The sequence below is a fragment of the Pecten maximus genome, chromosome 7, assembly GCF_902652985.1.
Source record: "Pecten maximus chromosome 7, xPecMax1.1, whole genome shotgun sequence".
Classification (NCBI taxonomy): domain Eukaryota; kingdom Metazoa; phylum Mollusca; class Bivalvia; order Pectinida; family Pectinidae; genus Pecten; species Pecten maximus.
The window spans coordinates 23,804,084-23,824,352 of record NC_047021.1 but is presented as its reverse complement, the minus strand read 5'-3'; the positions used below and the strand labels follow the sequence as shown (position 1 = coordinate 23,824,352).

The 20,269-nt window shown below is 36.2% G+C and overlaps 1 protein-coding gene and 1 long non-coding RNA gene across 2 annotated transcripts; both read left to right on the top strand.

Moving 5' to 3' along the window:
- The first annotated feature begins 4,334 nt into the window (after positions 1-4,334).
- On the top strand, positions 4,335-6,083 carry LOC117331135. Its single transcript, XM_033889730.1, has 4 exons — positions 4,335-4,364; positions 4,761-4,889; positions 5,567-5,666; positions 6,007-6,083. Exons 1-4 carry the CDS (start codon positions 4,347-4,349, stop codon positions 6,081-6,083), a joined length of 324 nt encoding a protein of 107 aa, XP_033745621.1. The 5' UTR covers positions 4,335-4,346.
- An 80-nt stretch (positions 6,084-6,163) lies between these two features.
- Positions 6,164-7,066, top strand: LOC117330311. Its single transcript, XR_004533322.1, has 3 exons — positions 6,164-6,175; positions 6,545-6,721; positions 6,950-7,066. It is a non-coding gene; the product is annotated as an uncharacterized LOC117330311 (long non-coding RNA).
- The last annotated feature ends 13,203 nt before the right edge of the window (positions 7,067-20,269 follow it).

The window sequence follows — 20,269 nt, the reverse complement described above, 5'->3', positions numbered from 1 at the left end:
CAGACTTTTATCTATTCCCAAAACTGAAAACAGCTATTTTATACACCCTAACCCTAGTCCTAACCCTAACATGCAGTGGATGACTTTCTGAACAGCCAAGCAAAGGAGTTCTATAAAAGTGGCATTGAGGCCCTTAATCACCGCTGGCAAAAGTGAATAGATACTGAAGGGGATAATGTTGAAAAATAATACAATATGTCCGGCAAAATTCAAATCTCACAAATTATCAATCAGTCCTGGTATATCATAACACAGCTGATACCTACCGGGAATTCGTATGTTTTACAATGCAGGAAAGAAAAGTTTTGTAATGATTAGTATATATTTCATAACACAACACAAACCCTAACGGAAGTCTTGATGGTCTGGTACATAACACGGTTATCCCGGAAATACCATTTATAATACATTGATATTGTACATACCACACATATCCAAGCGATACCATTTATAATACATTGATATTGTACATAACACAGCTATGCAAGCGATACCATTCATAATACATTGATATTCTACATATCACGGCGATACCATTCATAAAACATCGACATTGTACATAACACTGTGATACCATTCATAAAACATTGACATTGTACATTACACGGAGATACCATTTATAAAACATTGACAGCGTACATTACACGGCAATTCCGCTGATACCATTCATAAAACATTAACAGCGTACATTACACGGCAATTCCGGTGATACCATTCATAAAACATTGACATTGTACATTACACGGCGATACCATTTATAATACTTTGATATTGTACATTAGACGATAAGAATATTTCAACAACAGCAATCATAATTACATTGAAATCGTTTACTCTGAAAGACGAATTAAATTTGTCACTGGTGTTGTGGCAATGTTTTCCCGGTTATATTTGTTGGTCCCCGTGGTTACATTATATATTTTGTTGTTTTAACAATGAATTCCCGCACGCGGTTTTCGGTCCCGTATTTACATTTTCTTGTTCTAACAATGACCTCCTGGACACACAGTCCCCTGCTTATATTGTATATATTATTTTATAACAAGGATTTCCCGGATACACCTGTCGGCCCTCCAGGTTATATCACTTTTATTTCTGATGATGATGGGAAACATCTGAACAACATCCTTGGTATATATTACACGCATTTACCAAAAGTGAACCTTACGACGCCTACCATTAGCCTGCCTTACGTCAAACAGACACTTGGTAAGTCCATAATAGAGCAGGAGTGATGAGGAGTATTGCTTTGTTTTCCCAACATATTCGTCGCTTTTATGTCTAATCAATACTGTTTTTGTGATTACGCCATTTGTTTATTGATCCATCGTTTGTGATTTTGTACAAAAATAAGATTAAAAAATCAATAACTTAAAAAATGGACCTATATTTAGGTCACGTGGTGACTCTTGGACTTCCGGTCTCCGATGATGATGGTGACTTTGTAGGCGTGGTAGCGTTAGACATATCCTTGCGAGGTTTAATTTACGATGTTCATCAGTTTGAAGCCGGTCATCATGACAGCTATGTCTTTGTGGCTGGTGTCGGAGGTAAGATTTGTCGTAAGCTAATTTAATATTTATCCCGACAGAATGATAAGTTTATGGTGGAGTATTTTTTTCATAATTATATGTACGTACAATGTTCAGTGTTCAAAATAAAAACAATATTCAAGCTAATTCCATTATCTGCTATTTTAATATCATGTCTGCCATATCTTGCTTGAACAACTTCAGTTTCCTTCACATTACATACGATGAAAACCACCAGTTGGTAATGTAAATGAATATTGTTCTCCATGAAGCTTTTCAGTTGCAGAACAAACATGACTTACCTGGCTCACAAGGTTAACCTGAATATTTAAAACTGACTAGATGATAGAGCTATCCTATATAGGATTACACCAAAAACTACTTTTCCAAATTCACCAGACTGATTAAACATCAGGGGTTAGTGAGCAGTTCCTATATTTTCGTTCCATGGTTCCCACCGTAGCTTTATATTCATTTTGCGACATATAAACGTTTATCAATTTGACTTCATATGAAGTATTATTTGCTTGCATTTTATAAGACTCGTAATAGACGACTAGATTTCTAAACCATCTTGTTCGCCCATTTTCAGCTTAATGTGGCGAATTTTGGTATCTTTGGCAGTTTGCATCAATTACGTAGCTCTATAAATTCGGCATAAATTTAGCTGTATCACAAGGAGACAAGTATTTACACAACGTAGTCTCCAAAAGCACTCTCACACACAGGAGACGTCGTCATTTAATGACACGGGTGCTGATAGGACGTAGAACAATACAAAACCTATTCATTCCAAGTTGACATTTTCAACTATATTCGCCATTGTTAACTCTTTGGTTATTCTTATTGCGAAATTATTAATTACGAAATAAGCACGCACAGAAATTAAATGCTTTTTGATAGATAAACTTCCTTCAATAGGTACAATGATTTGGCATCCTCTTCTCAGACGGCCTCGTTACCAGAAGGGAAGCCGCCTGTTCCATATTCGGGACCTTGAACCGTCTCTAAGCGACGAAGCCGTGTACAACATATCGCGTGGCATAAAGGGGCGTCAGGCGACTCATGTTCGTATCAAACGTTAAGATAAAATACTCACTTTTAGAATGTTATGATTTCCTCCATTTAAAGCGAACAAACATTGACGACGGTAGAATGGGCAACATCGACACCTACATGATATTACATAATTATGTAAGATTCAATTGTTTCACTTGTATATTACGTCATGAAATTGTTTATTGTTATCTTGCTACATTTGCCTACATAGTACATGTTTTTCGTTTTTTTTTTACTTGATAAAACTGTGAAATTGATTAATGATAATATAACTATTGATATAACTATTTGTTAGGTAGGGTATAAGAATCCTACCCAGTGCCCGTTACGTGATAATGAAAAGACAAATGAGTTCGGGATCTGATTCCCCCATTTTTAGGTCATCTGATCTGAATGGTAAGGATGACCTATAGACATCGTGTTTTGTCCGTCGTCGTAAACTTTACACATTTTATACTTTCTCTCAAGATTCAGTTTTAACTTACGTGAAATAATCTTGAAATGGTCCTGACTAAGTGTAATTATTATTCATCGAGTCGGTCTGGAATCCAAGATGATCGCCATGGCAGCCATCTTGAAAAACGCATTTTAAACTTCTCCAATTCCACTGGTGCCATTGAGCTGAAAATGTATAGGAATGCTAACAAAGGGGAGCCATCAAAGTTTTGTTATTTTTCGGCATTGTAAAAACGTTGACATGGCAGTCGTGGCGGCCATTTTGTAACATGATTGCACAATCATGATTGTCCTGAACACCTATTTTAAACTTCTTCTCAAGTTCCACCAGTAAGATTCAGCTCTTACTTACCTGAAATGATCCTGAGATGAGCCTGACCAAATGTTGCTACTTTTGCGGGTCGGCCAAAATTCAAGATGGCTATATTTGGCAACACTACCCCTATAGTTGCTAATGATTACAATGGTCTTTAGAGTCAAATGACCGTTTAGGCACATGGACCTCTTGTTTCTTTTCCAAATGCTTACCTTTAAGTGTCTTACTTTTGGCCTTTAGTGTAGCATTCGCCTTTGTGAGGACAGCTTTGGATGTTGTACCCGGCCAAGACATACACGATACCTTTCGAATCGGGCTGGGAGTCCTGCTTGGTGTCTTCGGCAGTATGCCTCAGTTAGGTAGCACTATAAAACGGCCAAAGTTCCGGCCTATCACATGGAGACTTAACACGAACATACCGCAGCCTCCCAAAACACACATACGCACTCACCACACCCATGCATATCGCACGCACGGGAGGCCGTCCTTACATAACCTAAGCTGTTGATAGGACGTTAAACAAATAAAACCAAACCAAACCAAATACTACTTTTAACGCTAAGCTTTGAAAAGCGACGACTCGTTTTCCCCTTGTCAGTATAATATAATCGTTGTGATGACCTCCTGGTGTCCTTCAGAATTTTACTTCATTAAGGTAGCCCTATAACGTCAGCATTAGCTCCGCACTATAAAAAGGTGACAAAAAGGACCTAACGTAGCCTCCCAAAGCACACACACAATCAACACACGCATGCAACTCGAGCACAGTGGTGGCTGTCCTTAAGTGACCATAGTTGTTGATAGTTCATATGACAAAACTAAATTTTCATATGACCTGACGTTCAGGTTTTTTTTTATTAATTCCTTGTTATTGTCGATAGGCTGAAGATTCGAAAACCTGTCTCGTGACTTTCTACTACACTCCAGTCAGTGGGTTTGAAGAAAATTTCGTCGTTATATTGAAGAAATGTGAAAATAAGAACATGGAGACATATGAGAATGTAAGTGATATAATTTTGCACGTTTGGTTTCAGCTTTAGGTAAAATTAAAGAGACCCAGAACCTTGATATTCGGTCAGTATCATGCTAGAATGAAGAATTGCAAAATGTGTTCGAATGAATGACCTTGACCTACTTTTCAAGGTCCAGGGGTCAAATGACTTAAGCCCTTTAAACAACTTTTCAATAACCAAGAGGCCCCGTATAATGATATCGGGCCAGTAGCATGTTGGGATGAAGGGCCACCAAGTTTTTGAAAATGAAACTTGACCTACTAACAAGGTCACATGGCTTAGATTTGTTTATTGTTTGTTTAAAAGTAAAACATCATATATAGTATACACATCAGAACAGTGACCATCAGGCCCCCTGAGCCTCTTGTTTATAATCCTTTTCAGACTTCAGCTGTTGGACCAAACTCAAGGGTAACATTGCAGAATATGGTATATGATAAGATAAAACTCGCCAATCCCCACATTTGCATTCGTGAAGGGATCCCTGTGCTAAGCAACGAGGCAGTTACATGGGTAAGGTTTTAAATAAATGAGGATCCAAGATAAAAGAAATCCGATTTAATGTCATCAGTTTCACAAAATGTACTGTAGTGCATTACATTAGGTAACACTTTGGAATGAAGATTTGCTTTTGACAAAATCTAGTATTGACTCACAGTTAGAGTGGAGGCCAATTTAGTGAACTCTGTTTTACAAAGAGTAAGTATGATCGATTGAAAACAAGAACTGACAGTTGTATATATTTATAACATAACAAAAAAGTTATTGTGCTATTACCACCCTCAAAACGATTGGTATCGGCAAAGTATCATATCTTAAAGTTTGTCCACAGAATGTAGCTCAAAATTATAATAGTAAGCAATTAGCCATGTTGATTATGTGCGATTTATGGAATTACTGGCTCGCGTCGTTTAGTAGTATCGCGGCCAATCATCATGCAAATCTAAAGTTAACTTTGGATTGATATCATATGATGTATAGTTGCAGTTATATTTTGAAGGACTTTCACGCGCGTTTTCGTTGCGCTATACATATGTATTTTTATTGAATGTACTTTTTCCCGGGATTATGTTTGTCTGTCTTTGACAAAGCTTTTTCGTTTTGTTCCACGTCAATGCTTTTCTTGGTGTTGTATTTTGTCTACCTGGGTTTCAGTTTTCTGTATGAAAGTAAAACCATATCTCCTTTAGTTTCCATCAGATGTAGAAGCTGGACACACACGCATTCAAAATCTCTCTCAAATAGATGAAGGCTTGTTTGACAACATTACCGATTTCTCTTTACAATTTGGTAAGTAACACTTGGTTATTCAAGGATATGGATATTTCTAGCTGCAAATCACATCCTTTTGGTACAAATATACTATATTTCATGAAGAATTAATGTTATTTTTTTGTCTGTGGAATATAGTGAAATACAATGTACAATAACACTTTAGTTACCAAGCAAGAATAAAATACTGGACAAATAACATTGCATAAAACTAACCAATTGCTAGTAGACAGATCAGCAAATTTTACCTGAATGTAATATTAAATGAGTTATTTTCTGTATTTATATGTAATAAATATTATACAGTGCTTTCAATATTACATTGTTTTATTTATTTTAAATCCTGGTTTTGTTATAGGCGTATCGAGCGGAACAGCTATTGATGTGTTTCTTACAAAACAACGAACGAATTCTAGCGCCGCACTTTGGAGGTGAGTGTATGTTTACACTAAAAGCTTTGAATAAACCTCACTTTGGAGGCGAGTGTACGTATACCATTATAGCTTTGACTATGCCGTACTTTGGAGGTGAGTGTATGTTTACACTAAAAGCTTTGAATAAACCTCACTTTGGAGGCGAGTGTACGTATACCATTATAGCTTTGACTATGCCGTACTTTGGAGGTGAGTGTATGTTTACACTAAAAGCTTTGAATAAACCTCGTTTTGGAGACGAGTGTACGTATACCATTATAGCTTTGAATATGCCGCACTTTGGCGGTGAGTGTATGTATACACGTACGGGAAGCTTTAGATAAGTCTCACTTTGGAGATGCGTGTATGAATACCCTTAACACTTTGAATATGCAGCACTTTTGAGATGTGTGAATGTATACATTAACGCTTTGAATATACCGCATTTATATAGATTATATGAATCAAATGTTTATGGGACAGGTACGTTGGAACAGAAAATGGCGTGTTCCAAGTTTATCCCGGAACGATGTTATCCGACGTTTATGATCCTCGTCTGGACACGTGGTACAAAGAGGCTATCGGACACAAAAATGCAACAGTGTTTCTCCCACAAAGTAACACTACCATTACACTTGCTCGAGCTTTCTTCAGGGACAGGTAATCATAACAGACAATAAAGATATGTATTTAGGTAGGTCTCAATACCAAGTGCGTTTTAATGTCTTGCATGCACCCGGATTTCGTAGTCATCAACATAATAACGGGCAAACAAGGTAATTATGTAATTAACCTACAGTTCGGATCATTGCTTTCATAATTAAGTAATATTGCATTGTTTATTCATATAAGAAAAACTAACGTCTGTTTAATGCACCACTATTACAGAGGGCGTGTCGCTGGTGTGTTGGCTGCGGACGTCGATACCAGGCAAATGGACGCAGTGTTCACCAACATTCTACAGCCCTGTATCAGGGAGAACAAGCACTGTTTTATTATAAATGACGATGGGTTGGTAAAAAGATGGTGGCGTTTTTGTTATAATGATCATCTACACATGCCTTAAATAACTACGTGTGTCGGAATCCTTTATGCACTCTTAATCACTAACGATGAATGTCGCGACCATTAACATGCTTTTAATTTCTAACGGTGAATATCTGAATCATTTACACTCTTAAGGTCCCAAACAGTCTATATCAGAATCATTTAAACGCTTTAGGTCACTAACGATGATTGTTTTAATTTATTCCAAGCTCTGAATGATATAAACACGAAGCTAACTTTATTTGCTGGAGTAAACTGGCTACGACAATGTTTGTTTTTTAGGTACGTTATGTATGAAGAAACGCATGGGCTAACCCATAAGCATGTCATTCAGGTTTTGCCTGAGGTCGCCAGTTCATTACTACAAAAAGGACTGCTAGAGGTAAAGAGACGTTCATTGACATTTAATGTATATATACACAATAGCACAAAAACGTGCGTCTTTTCTACAATTCTTACCAGACAGTAACTTCTATAGTGAGTTACACCTTAGGAGCTCAGTCAGCCTGGAAGTACGTGCTTGCATCTTGACTTCAGTAATATTCAATTGAAACACTACTAAATTTTCGATTATGTTGCCCCCTCGTAAATGTATTCGAGTGGCACAGTGGTAATGCACTTGCCTTTCACCTAGGCGGCTGGGGTTCGATTCTCCAATCGGACGTGAAAAAGTATAGGGCCACCTTCCCGATCACGTGGGTTTTCCCAGGATACCCCGGCTTCCTCCAACGGTAAGACCCCTCGCGCGCTTCCATCCTGGCCAACAAGCATGATTAATATCGGTTTAAATGAATTGTTTCGCAATTGTTGTACAATAAATAAAGTTTACATTTCAAATGTGTTCCCATAGTAAAGTGCTTCGTAATAAGCCAAATACAATGTCTAAAAAGGGAAAAACAATATTTTTCTCATCAGATGGTTGTGGACTAACCATATCTCCTTACATCCATGGTCTGTTGTCCGTCCGTCTGTTAGTGATCCTTGTTGTCGCTATTTCTGGAAGGAACTTCTAAAACTTCCCTTTGGTTCCGAGTTGTGCTTATTTGATTTTGAGTCTGATTTTGAAACAAAACGGCCGACAGGCAGCTACCTTTAATTTTGACAGTACTTCTCAAGTATGTTTCCCTTGATACCTTTTTGTGCTCATTTGATTTGGAGTCTGATCGGGATATAAAATGGCCGACAGGAGACCATCTTTGACAATTTAAGTTTGTTATCGCTATTCTTGACAAGAACAGGGAAATATTTCTCAAATTTAACATGTAAATTTCCCTTTGTCCCTAGTGGTGTCCATTCAATTTTGAGTTTGACTAGGAAATCGCAATGGCCAGCAGACAGTTGTTTTCCTCGTTGTTATCAGATTATTGAAAGGAAAAGAGTCAAGACGGGAAAAGTACAGAAAAATTCATTCTTGCATAGAACCAATAAAGATCATTCAATTGTCGGGGCCGTGATCCCTTCGGGATATCTTGTTTAATCATACTTTCACCCGTCTTCATTTAAATATAAGAACGTCATTACACGGATGACATGATTATGATGAAGAAATATTCTTTATATAAGATGACGCCACCTCAATCGGGAGGAGCGTAAAGCATGAATGTGGCGGAAGATACAAGCATGAACTTTTTCGGTCCGATCACAGAGAGATGTAGAGAACTAATTGAACTAAAACAAATGTTCGCATGTTCAATAATAACTAGTCTATTAGTATAATGTGTTGATTTTAGCGAAGGACTCATGATTTACCCATGCTAAGGCACCTTAATGACACGAGTCGAGACAAAGGATTGTCATTTACATTTTCAATGGTAAAAGAAGCCTGTGAATCAGATTAAGATTTGTTTTGTAATCATAATTTTTGGATGTATACACTTTTCGATTGCTGTGAAACGTGTGTCCTTGTTTCAATCGATCTTGAAGGCACGTTGGTATGAGGGAGAGCCCTCGTAACTGGCGACGGTGAATGTGAAGCAAATTCCTTAGCCTACTATTGTAGAAATCATACTACGTCTGTGTAATACAAAACCTGTATGTTTAAAATGTTCTAAATATAAAAGATACACAGATATATTGAATAATTTCTTGTAAAAACTCTGTTGTCTAAGTAAATTATTACAACAAACGACATTTTCGCCAAAAATCAATATTGACCCGAATCTATGAACTCCACGGAGCGGCGTCACTAGCTCTAGGTATTCTATCTCATAACACTGTCTGTTTTTCACTTTTTTATGGCATTGATACAGAAAATAAAACACAAAATATCATTCTGGAAGTACCGGCCAATCCACAGATTCGCTGTTTTTGGCAGTGAAAATGTAAAGAACGATAATTCGTCTTTTATCACGTCATTACTGTGCATTAGCATGCACAGATCGCGAATCAACCACTGGAATCAAAACCCTGTACCGATCGTCTACTTATTGCAGAACATGCCAAAAATGATTTTAGTTAAATTAGCTATCGAAATCTCTCCGTGATCGGATCGAAATAAACCATGCTCATATCTTTCGCCATATTCACGCCCCCTCCGTTGCTGTGTCGCGCAACCTTTTACAAGGCACAATAGTTCTGCGCCCTCCGTTAATCTCCGTGGTGTGTATGGCCTATAAAGCTATGAATAGGTCTAATCATGTTGCATGTTTGCAATGAAATATCTGGGAATTAAATGGAATATCGTAGAACATGAAAAATTAATTCTACTAAATATGATTTAATAACATCCTAATCAGGAAGAAAGATGAATGATAGAAATATATGCAATTTAATGAGATTAAACTTGCATTTATAAACCGAATCCTAATTGATAAGCATGAACTGATATATACCGGACATCCTTCTAACAAGTACAAAACAACAGGAATTACCATTGATTCGAAATTTCTATTGTCACAATGACGTTTAAAAATCCCTTAGCTGTGACATTCGAATGCCCACCTTGAAAGATTGTTCGTTACCATTCGATTGCAAATATAATTTATAAAAGCCTGGCTAAATTTTCACTACAACTCCGTTAATATCTACTCTAAATGCCACGACTCTGAAATTTACGGTACTCGGTTAATACATCAGTGAAACTATCTAGCCGTCGTGAATGTTGTTTAGGGAGTTCATACTAATTCGTATTTAATTGGATTTTGTTCATGTCAGTTGCTTTTTAATCGCTGCCATTTCGTTAATTTTGCGGTAATTTTGTAAGGAATTTGAAGGTTCGGTTCTTGTTAGTGTTATTTTAGCCTTATACCAAATTATATCGACAGTTGACAATGTTTATATTTTTACCAATCAGAAGGTAACATTTAGTTTCGATGAAATTAGAACAGAGAAAAGACAGGCACCTTGTTAAATTACCAGCAGGTAATTAATGTTTTGACTATAAGGTCGGTGACATGAAAACTCTACATCAAAACGACACTATATTCCAAATGGACAAAAACAGTTTCACCTTACAACGTCATCATGCATCGTTCATACCCGCACATTGTAAGTATGTCCGTCAACAATTCATCAACAGTTCTATAGGTGTACATTGACGGAATTCAAGACATTCGGAACAAGTTCTTAATCACTAGTGTATCATCATACACAAGATAGGGGGTTCAGGCATATGAGTTTACTTTTATGTCTGTGGATATTGAAAATTCATTATGTATTCCGAGATGCGAGTTCTTTCGTACATGTCTATTGACATGAGAATATGAGAATACCCTTTATGTATTCCAAAACGCCATAATGGCAACCATGAACCTACATTGATATCGATGATCTCTCTTTATAATTTCCTTTCCGAGCGTTAATAAAATGCAATCAATGAAATACACATTCTCAGGAAATTAAAGGGACATTTGATTTATCTTAAAATTATGATTCTGTTTCTATTCTATCTCTATCTCTTCCCTTCTTACACCACCAAACCATTTCCCTGATATGAGAGACAGTTCGTAGTAGCACGTTACTGTTATGTAAGCTCACTTTGCAACACATGGTAAACATCACGAACGAAACTATTTCATCGCCTTGATTGATGTTTGCTTTCTGTGCAATAAAACGTTTGTCCGTATCAATATCCATTAAAATGCCTAGTGGTTCTGTTGTGAACACCGCGGTTCTTATTTCGAGATTTACATAGCGAATGTCATTGATAAAGCGAAAGGTGCTTACTCTTCTGGTACACCAGGTCTTATTTACATTGAATAGCTATGTTTATTTGAGGATTTACTTTCTTACAAAGGTTAGTGTATGTTGGTTTGTATTTTTCATAATGACACTGTCTGGTTGTAGAAAGTTAATATACATTTCATGTTGTTGTAATCTAAATTCCCATTTTAACACCTTGTATGGTTTGTTTTATTTTCAATATTCTTTCTCATTAATTCAATTTTCTACGTTTTTTTGGCATTGGTGATTTAAACTTAGTGGTCAGTTACTTATTTTCTCAGTTTGTAGTTGTCAAGGCAACTCATCACTTCATGAAATCCTGCTTAGCGCTCAGCTTATTAGGAGTGGGATGACTGGTTGGCCCGTTGTCAGTATAATGTGACCGGGTGGGGTGTCCTGCTGGGTGTCTTCTGTAGTATGCTTCAGTGAAAAAGCACTATAAATCGGCAACAGTTCCGGCCTATCACAAGGAGACTTAACCCGAATATACCGCAGCCTCCCTAAACACACATTCGCACTCACTATTCACATGCATATCGCAAACACGGGAAGCCGTCCTTAAATGACCTAATTTTTAAGCTGTTAATAGGACGTTAATCAAATAAAACCAAAACAAACCAAATCATCCTAATGTTTCCTTCGTTATATTATACAGTTATTGTATGGATGTGAAGGAAATAGCACTTTTATTGTCCCCCGAGACACATTTACATTATTCCTTTTTGTTCAAGTCTAGTAATAAAAGCAAAGTCTGTTTCAATGATCAAATTTCAATGTAAATTCAAAATAAACAAAAAAGGGCATTACTTGTTGTGTGTTACCGTTGTCGTTGTCTTTCAGAAACAATCCTCTCCGACGCATCTTCATCCAGATTATATAATCTTGTAGATGAAGCCATTTTCCGAAATGTTCCTGTAGTATTCAATCGAACGATTTTAGTAAACGCTTACGTTTTCGAAAGAGTTTTCGGACTTTATCCTAACACAAAGGATGGCGGTAGAGAGGATCCAAAGGGATATGACAAATGCATTGTCCAATCAGAATGTACAAAGTAAACAATTCGCGAAAATATGAATGCGTTAATTCCGGGTAAATAGCACTTTCGATTATTAACCTGGTAAATAGCACTTTTGGAGGATGTGTTTCAAATAGCAATTATATTGTCTACCTTTTATATAGTGTAAAATGAGGAAAGGTGTAAATAACAGCGACTATAATTCGACAAAGAACTACATAAGCGGGTGTTTTTATTAAAGCAGACTAGTTTGCGTTGTATGTTGAATGAAGTATCTTTTACGCGAATTCATTTTAATGTTGTTTTAGAACAGTTCATCTTTAATAACTCCCATTAAGATGTCTTTAAGTTTGGTTTGGTTTGGTTAATTTTGTTTAACGTCCTATTAACAGCAAAGGTCATTTAAGGACGGCCTCCCGTGCGTGCGACATGTATGTGTGTGGTAAGTGCGTATGTGTGTTTTGGGGGGCTGCGGTATGTTTGTGTTAAGTCTCCTTGTGATAGGCCGGAACTTTTGCCGATTTATAGTGCTACCTCACTGAAGCATACTGCCGAAGACACCCAGCACCACACCCCACCCGGTCACATTATACTGACAACGGGCGAACCAGTCGTCCCACTCCAAATATGCTGAGCGCTAAGCAGGAGTAGCAACTACCATTTTTAAAGTGCTTTTTTAACAAGTAAAAGGGTATGAGTATACTTTAAATAAGTTTCTTTAGTAACCATAAGCAAATCATGTTGATCGGTAATTTGTAAGTGTTTTTGGAGTTAATGCAAGTATAGTTTTAGTGTTTTGATATGACTGATAAAAACAGAGATTACTCTATCAAAAACTCTTAGTCAAAGGATAAACAAATTTAAATGATTTTCAACTGCATGTTGTGCTTTTTCTTTGAAGATATCTTATTTTAGAAGTTTTATTCCTGACACAAAACCTGAATCAATTCGATGTTTACAGGCGTACAGTATACAGCGTAATTCCATCATTAGACACGCCATTTTTATTGAAAAAACACCCATATCGCTGCAGAAGATATTACGGTCTTTGTATGATAGATCTACATGTACATGTATCCGACATATGAATATATATATCGGCAATACCTTACTCATCAAAATGATATATATCTGAAATGAGAGCATTATTGCATCTGATCTATCATTTCGTAATATTTATTAACCATTGTATAATCCCCCTTAGATTGTATGAAGTTCTGTAATCCCACAAAAGTACATTAAAATGTTATGATAGGTAGGTTTTATCAAAGTGTTGTTTTTAAATGCCCTAACGTATATTTATGATTTTTAATCAGCAATATATACTGATTAATAAGATAATATTCTAAATTTACAGGCAGACTGGTGTAATGATCTGGATAAAGGCGAACGTGTGTTATCTTACAAACTAAAGAACAACGCCTACACACCGAGCACGAGCAATGAGTGTAACAGCTATTGGATTCTGCCTGTCAACGAAACCAACCTGTTTCTACTAGTCACTGTCCCCTCGTCAAAATGTAGGCAGACAAAGGTACACTATATTTTGTAGATACATATGACATTGCCTAGCTGGGGTTGGACAGGGGCTAACAGGAGATAAAGGATTTTTGTGTCGTTTTAACCAATATTAAAGTGTAGCATGTACGGAGATTTTTTTCCATTTGATTGGGTTTTTTTTGAAGATCTCATCCTGATTTTGTTTCCTTTGATGTATTTCAACGATCTTTTGTGGATCAAATCCCCTTTAATTTATTTCATTGACCTTTAATGCATTTCATTTTCCTTTTGTAGATTTGTAGTTTCATTATAATTTGTACATTTTATTGTCTTTTTGTGGGTTTCATTATCCTTTCGTGTATTTCATTGCCCTTTTGCGGATGTCATTAATCTTTAGTTGATGCCATGGTTCTTTTTGTGGATGCCATTGTCCTTCTTGTGTATTTCAATGCCCTTATATGGATTTCGTAATACCCCCGCAACGAAGACGGGGAGATACTGGAATCGGGTTGTCTGTCCGTCCGTCTGTCTGTAGACACATCTTGTCCGGACAACTCCCCCTAAACCGATGGGCCAATTCCAATGACATAGAGAGGACCATATGTAGATGGGCATGCTTCCAACATCTTGGTTGCCATGGTTACTGGTCACTATTCATAGGATTTTCTTGTCTGGACAATTCCTACTGAATTTGTGAACCGATTTTCCCAAACTTCGCGGGAATGTCAGGGAACATATACATATGTGCATGTGTATGCAGCTCTTCAAATTGGAATTTAATTTTTGGTTACCATGGTAACTTGTCACTATTAACAAGTTTTTATTGTCCAGACAACTCTTCCAAAACCGTGGGGCCGTTTCCAATGAAATATAACACAAATAGAGAGGACCATGTGTACATATGCATGTAGCTGTTAAAATTCAAAAAGTTTGGTTGCCATAGTTACCGGTCACTATTCATAGGTTTTTATTGTCCAGACAACTCTTCCAAAACCTGTGGACTGATTCAACAAACATTATGGCTAAATTCTCTTTATTATTAACAACACATATTTCAGCCATCTTGAATTTCAGAAATAGGGGCATGCACAGGTTATCTTAGTTAGCCTCTTAATAACGGTTCCAGTTGACCATTGACTGTTGATTGTGGATTTCATTGCTATTTTTTGTCTTTTTTTGTGGATTGTATTGTCCTTTTATGGATATCATTGTCCTTTTGTGAATTCCATTGTCCTTTTTTATCGAATCCTATTAGCATTTTGTGATGACATTAACGTATATCGTGTTATGTTGTGTTAACCCTCTCATACATGCTTATGTTCTTTGCGTTTACGCAGGGGTGTAAAATGTCCTCATGAGAGTGTGTCAATACGTTTTCGCTCCTGGTGATTTTTTATATTGGTTTATATTTACGTTTTGTGTTGTATACATTGTAGTATCCTCTCGAGCTGATAGTATGGTGTATATTTACGTTTGAAACATTAACTAATAACATAAACAGTTTTAAATACATTTCTGCTCAGGCATGTTCGTGTACAGCCCAGTGCTCCCCTTGTACATCGGCACGACGGAGTAGTGAATGCCAGGTAGGTAGGCATTAATTGAAGGAAGTCAGATAAGAAATAAACTACTACTACAGCACTGCTGTGAATGTCATCATTTTAATCCTTTGTAGAAAGCGAAGATTTATTCTATTTGAGTAATATTTATCGATAAAGACTTCTAACTGCTAAAAGACATTGATGTATCATAAATGCAGTAGTAGTGTAAATAACATACAATACTGTTTTGATGCGGAGTGTTTGAATACGATGTTGAACGTATTACAGTGCCCATGTACGTGTAGAGACAAACGTTGGGATGAATGTAACTTCAACATCAGCTCCGGACACGAGGCTTGCCCAGGTATATTAACACATGAGCATATTTCTTCGTTTCAGGAATAAAGATCGCGAAAATTTCCCCCACGTGTATTATTTTGATATTAATTTGAGTAAACTCGAACTACAAACGAAGGTGGGTCAATCGCGAAATCGCGAAATTAACCACGTTTACAGTAACAAAAATTGCTGTACATGCACTAACAACTATTACTCTCCATTTACACAAGTTCCTTCATAATAAAACACACCTCCCTTTTCCTGCAGTAAACAAGCACAAAACCTATCAAGGATGGATGAGAAATGTGATAATTATAGTATTTCCTTGTGATGCGAATTGTCTGCGAAACAAACACAAATTAATATGTCTTTAGTCCAGACGGTATAAAAAAACTATAAACACGTATTGTTGACAGCATTTTAAATATACACTTACATATGCTAACTATTTACCTGTACATTCTTGTCATAAATCACAAAATACAACCAGGCTCGTATACAGATTATATACCACACTCCAATACCGAATACTGTGCAAGTCATGTGGTGCAGTATGTGTGACGATTCCATACAAGATTCGTCATTTTTAAAATGACATCTGAAATATGTATATAATCATATGCCGTCATAAAAAATGGATTGCTCATTAAAATATCAATAGAAAATCTTACATGAGAGGCATTTCCCCCAGCGATAGTGTATAGTATACATGTCATTAGAATATTTTAAATGACTTTGATAATATCACTTATTGCATTAGAAATATACAAAATAAAACTGATAAAACTTGTACTTTCACCGCAACGATGAGCAGTGAAAATAAGCTTTTTTCGTTTTTGATCAATCAGAGCGAACCTTTGTATTCACCTCATTCAACGAAGCGAAGATAGATAAATGGGTTATCCTGCTGAATTTCTGAAATATGCAGATTAGTTTTTGACAAAATACTCACTTAACGTTAGCTTTTCGTGCACAGACTCTCCGATTACAGCAGAAAACGCTTCAATTGCGTTGATCAGTCATTTCAAAATGGCGCCGTCAAGTTGACGTTAAGTAACGTCACAAAGTGACGACGTCATGAATTTTGTTACTGAGTAAAACGAACAAATCAAGGAAGTTCGAACAAAGTATCCAGAACAAAAATACTATGAAAGATTAAGAGACTTGAAATCAGTAGTTATTGGGTTTTTTTCAGTTTACTTGTTAAGTTATATTATTATATAATTAAATATTATAATCAAGTAAATATAAATATAAAGTTATTCGTTAACTTATTTATCTGCTATATGGAATCCTTATGACAGGTGCTAAGCAGCATAATTTGTAGATACCGTGATAGGAACGCGAGTACATGGACCATATTATGAGGTAAACGTGGCTGACAGGGATAGACATGTAGGCTAACACGTAAATTTTAGATTTAGACCAGAGCCGATTGTAGCACAGGATGTGTTTTCGATGAAAATGCACAATTCAAAAACATGCTCCCTATGTGGATACGTACACGGCCATGTGTTGAAAACCTGAATGGCGGTTGTGCACATGGAATGATATCACGATATGGTCTCAGTTACTGTCTCAAAAATTATATTATCTAGGTGATGAAAGCCATTTCTTCGCAACAATCCATCATGTTTGCAAAGACACCCCTCTTATGCATATTTCGTAATTTTGATTCAATAAAAGACCATGTATGTGATCACCGTGTGACAAGCGGAACTTTAAAATAGGAAAATATGGGAGAATCGAGGACTATGATTTTGGAAATATTAATGATGTATTGAATGGAATTTAAGCGGTAGATAAAAGGGGACAGTGTTTGTGTGGCCACCGCCACATAGGTATATAACAAATAATCTTCTGGTGCAAACCGTAATAAAAACAACATTGAAATATAATTTCCTCAGTAGTTTAGCACGGGTTTAAGTAGACAATATTTACCGATACTATAACACGTAGAGCGACATGCCGTTGCATATCGGTTTTCTAACGATACTGTATTAATTAACTCGCTGTAGGACGGATCGTGTTTAACACGTACGAGATAGTCTGCCCGTCGTTTCATGGTCTGTTAGAATATGATATGTATTCAACCTATCGTAGGTTAACATGTAAATGGACATAACGTCTGTGTATTTGGATTAACAGCATTTTGTCGAATATTTTTTTTTGTTCAGACAAACATACACAGGGCTGTGATTATTATATTTCAGACTGTAATGAAGACTATATGTTATTTGACGTCTCATAAATACACTGCCTGCAATACTAATTAACTATTATATATTTTCAGGGCGGGGTACACATTGGAAAACTTTAACGAAAAAGATAATTGCCCGACCAGAAGAACTTAACCTGACCATCTGCGAACCATCCTGCAATTCACTGTAGGTACTGGTACTGGTGTGGGAGATGGATATAATCCCCGCCATCCTTCCTCCCTCTAAGTAATTCATTTATTTTGATGACGACTATGTTTGCTTTCTACTCTTATTTAATTACTTTGTGTTGAAAATGTTAAAATCGTAATCATCTGTTTAAGAAGAGAAATAGTCATTAGCAAGTATAAAATATATTCCAGTACATCCAACCCTTAACCTCATTTTCTGAATTATCAACGGAATCAGTGTGTACAAAAACCTCCTACCATGGACCAGTTTGACACCAAGAATTGACAAATATGTCCATTAAAAATAACGTACAAGAAATGTAAAAACTATTTTAAAGCCGTGAATATACTTTTCTCTCGTTACTATAGATTTCATAGTCAGGACACATTTAGTTTAACCTGTGGATAATTAATGAATAGGCTGAAAACAGGACCTCTCCCACTGATATGCTTTATATTTATATTTTGGAATCTTAATAAACATAGTTGCGGGCGTTTTTAATTTTTTATATTTAAACACTTGCATGTGTATTTTAGAGAAACAAGTAATTACGTCCGATAATATTGATTAACATTGATATTTACATGTAGTCGCTTTCAGATGCTACACTTTTAAGTATTATCCATAAACACGCGTAGTGAATACAATCTACCTGTATCTACATGGATGTGCATGTAGTTACATGTATAAATTCCATGCCAAATGTATTGCCATTTCCCATTTATCAGCAAATATATTACCTAACAATGCTACTAAATGCTGTTACCTTCACAGACTTGTGTCTTATTTATGTTATTGTGTTTATTGATATGCATTTCATCATATTAAAGGTCGGATGTCACTAACTGCTCGTCAGTACCTGGATGTGTATGGTGTACAACTGGCTTTTACAAGTCTAGTCCACTGTGTACAAAGCACTGCATAATAGATACGTAAGGTTATATAAAACTTTGCGCCAACCATGGCATTGCTAAAGTCAGAGTTCAAATAATTGTACAAAAAAATCATTTTGATAAGTATAGTTTTATCAAGATAGTTGATGTTTGTACCTCACATTCCACTTTTCATAATATTATAATTGCCATTTTTGTCTATATTTAGCGATAAATATAGCACCCAGTGAACCTCTGTTAGTCTAGATTTTGTAATGTATTTCTATAAGTAGGCTGTTACATGCCTGTACTGCACTGTCACATGACAGTTATTTATATAAACGTATTTCTAAACATTAACTATTTTAAGACCTATTGATATAGAACGGCCATATTGATAGGTTTTATTGGAAGACGTGTGTTTCGGTATGTATTTTGGCATGTAACATTAACTACTGGTAATTATCACACAATTACATTGACACGAATGATTATAAGCAGTAACAGCTATACAAAATGTCGATACATGTACTTACGTCTATCCACCAACTGCTAAATCCGCTGATAATAATTACTCTCTATCAGTTAAGTATTATGGGTAAATCTCGTTCAGCCGTATTGTTAAGGAATACAATTAGCAGTTTATCGATGCCTCAACTTATATTTCGTTAATCTCTTCCAGGATAGATGTTCAGTACAGGTCTCCGTGTGTAAATATTTCCTCACTTGATGCCAGCAGCATTGGAACAGACCTGGTACATAACGTATCTATGGCATTTGACACGTTGCTATCTCCATTTAGAAATATCATTTTCTCTTCGCCAATGGTAGACCCTGAGGTAAACTTTGTCGAATGTTTTTTTATCAATATTACAAACCTTCGTAATTTAGTGTTTATTTTCGGGGTGAAAACAGAGCGCTAGAATATGACTGTACTAATTAATCCTTTTGTACCATTTCATTAGCATATAACTCCGATTCTTCATTTCACGTATCTGTTAGAATTTGGTAATGTGCTAATATTTGAGTGTGCCAGCATTTCTAACTTTGCAGTAATTTGATGCAAAAAAAGTAAAATTCCGGTTTAGGGAATCATTATCGCTTCAGGAAGAGTATCTATAATCTGATTTTTTTTGTGTGCAATTACTGTATCTGCAAACATTCAAAATTGCATGCAATTTCAAAGACGCGCGATTCTAGCCCTGATTTATTTTTCACATTGGATCCACTTCTGTTGAGGGTGAATGAGATGGAATGACGTGCGTCATTTACAACTATATGTACATCGTTTTGTTGTTTTGGTAACTCGATCTCTTGCGCAAACAGGGTGTCATCACAATAAT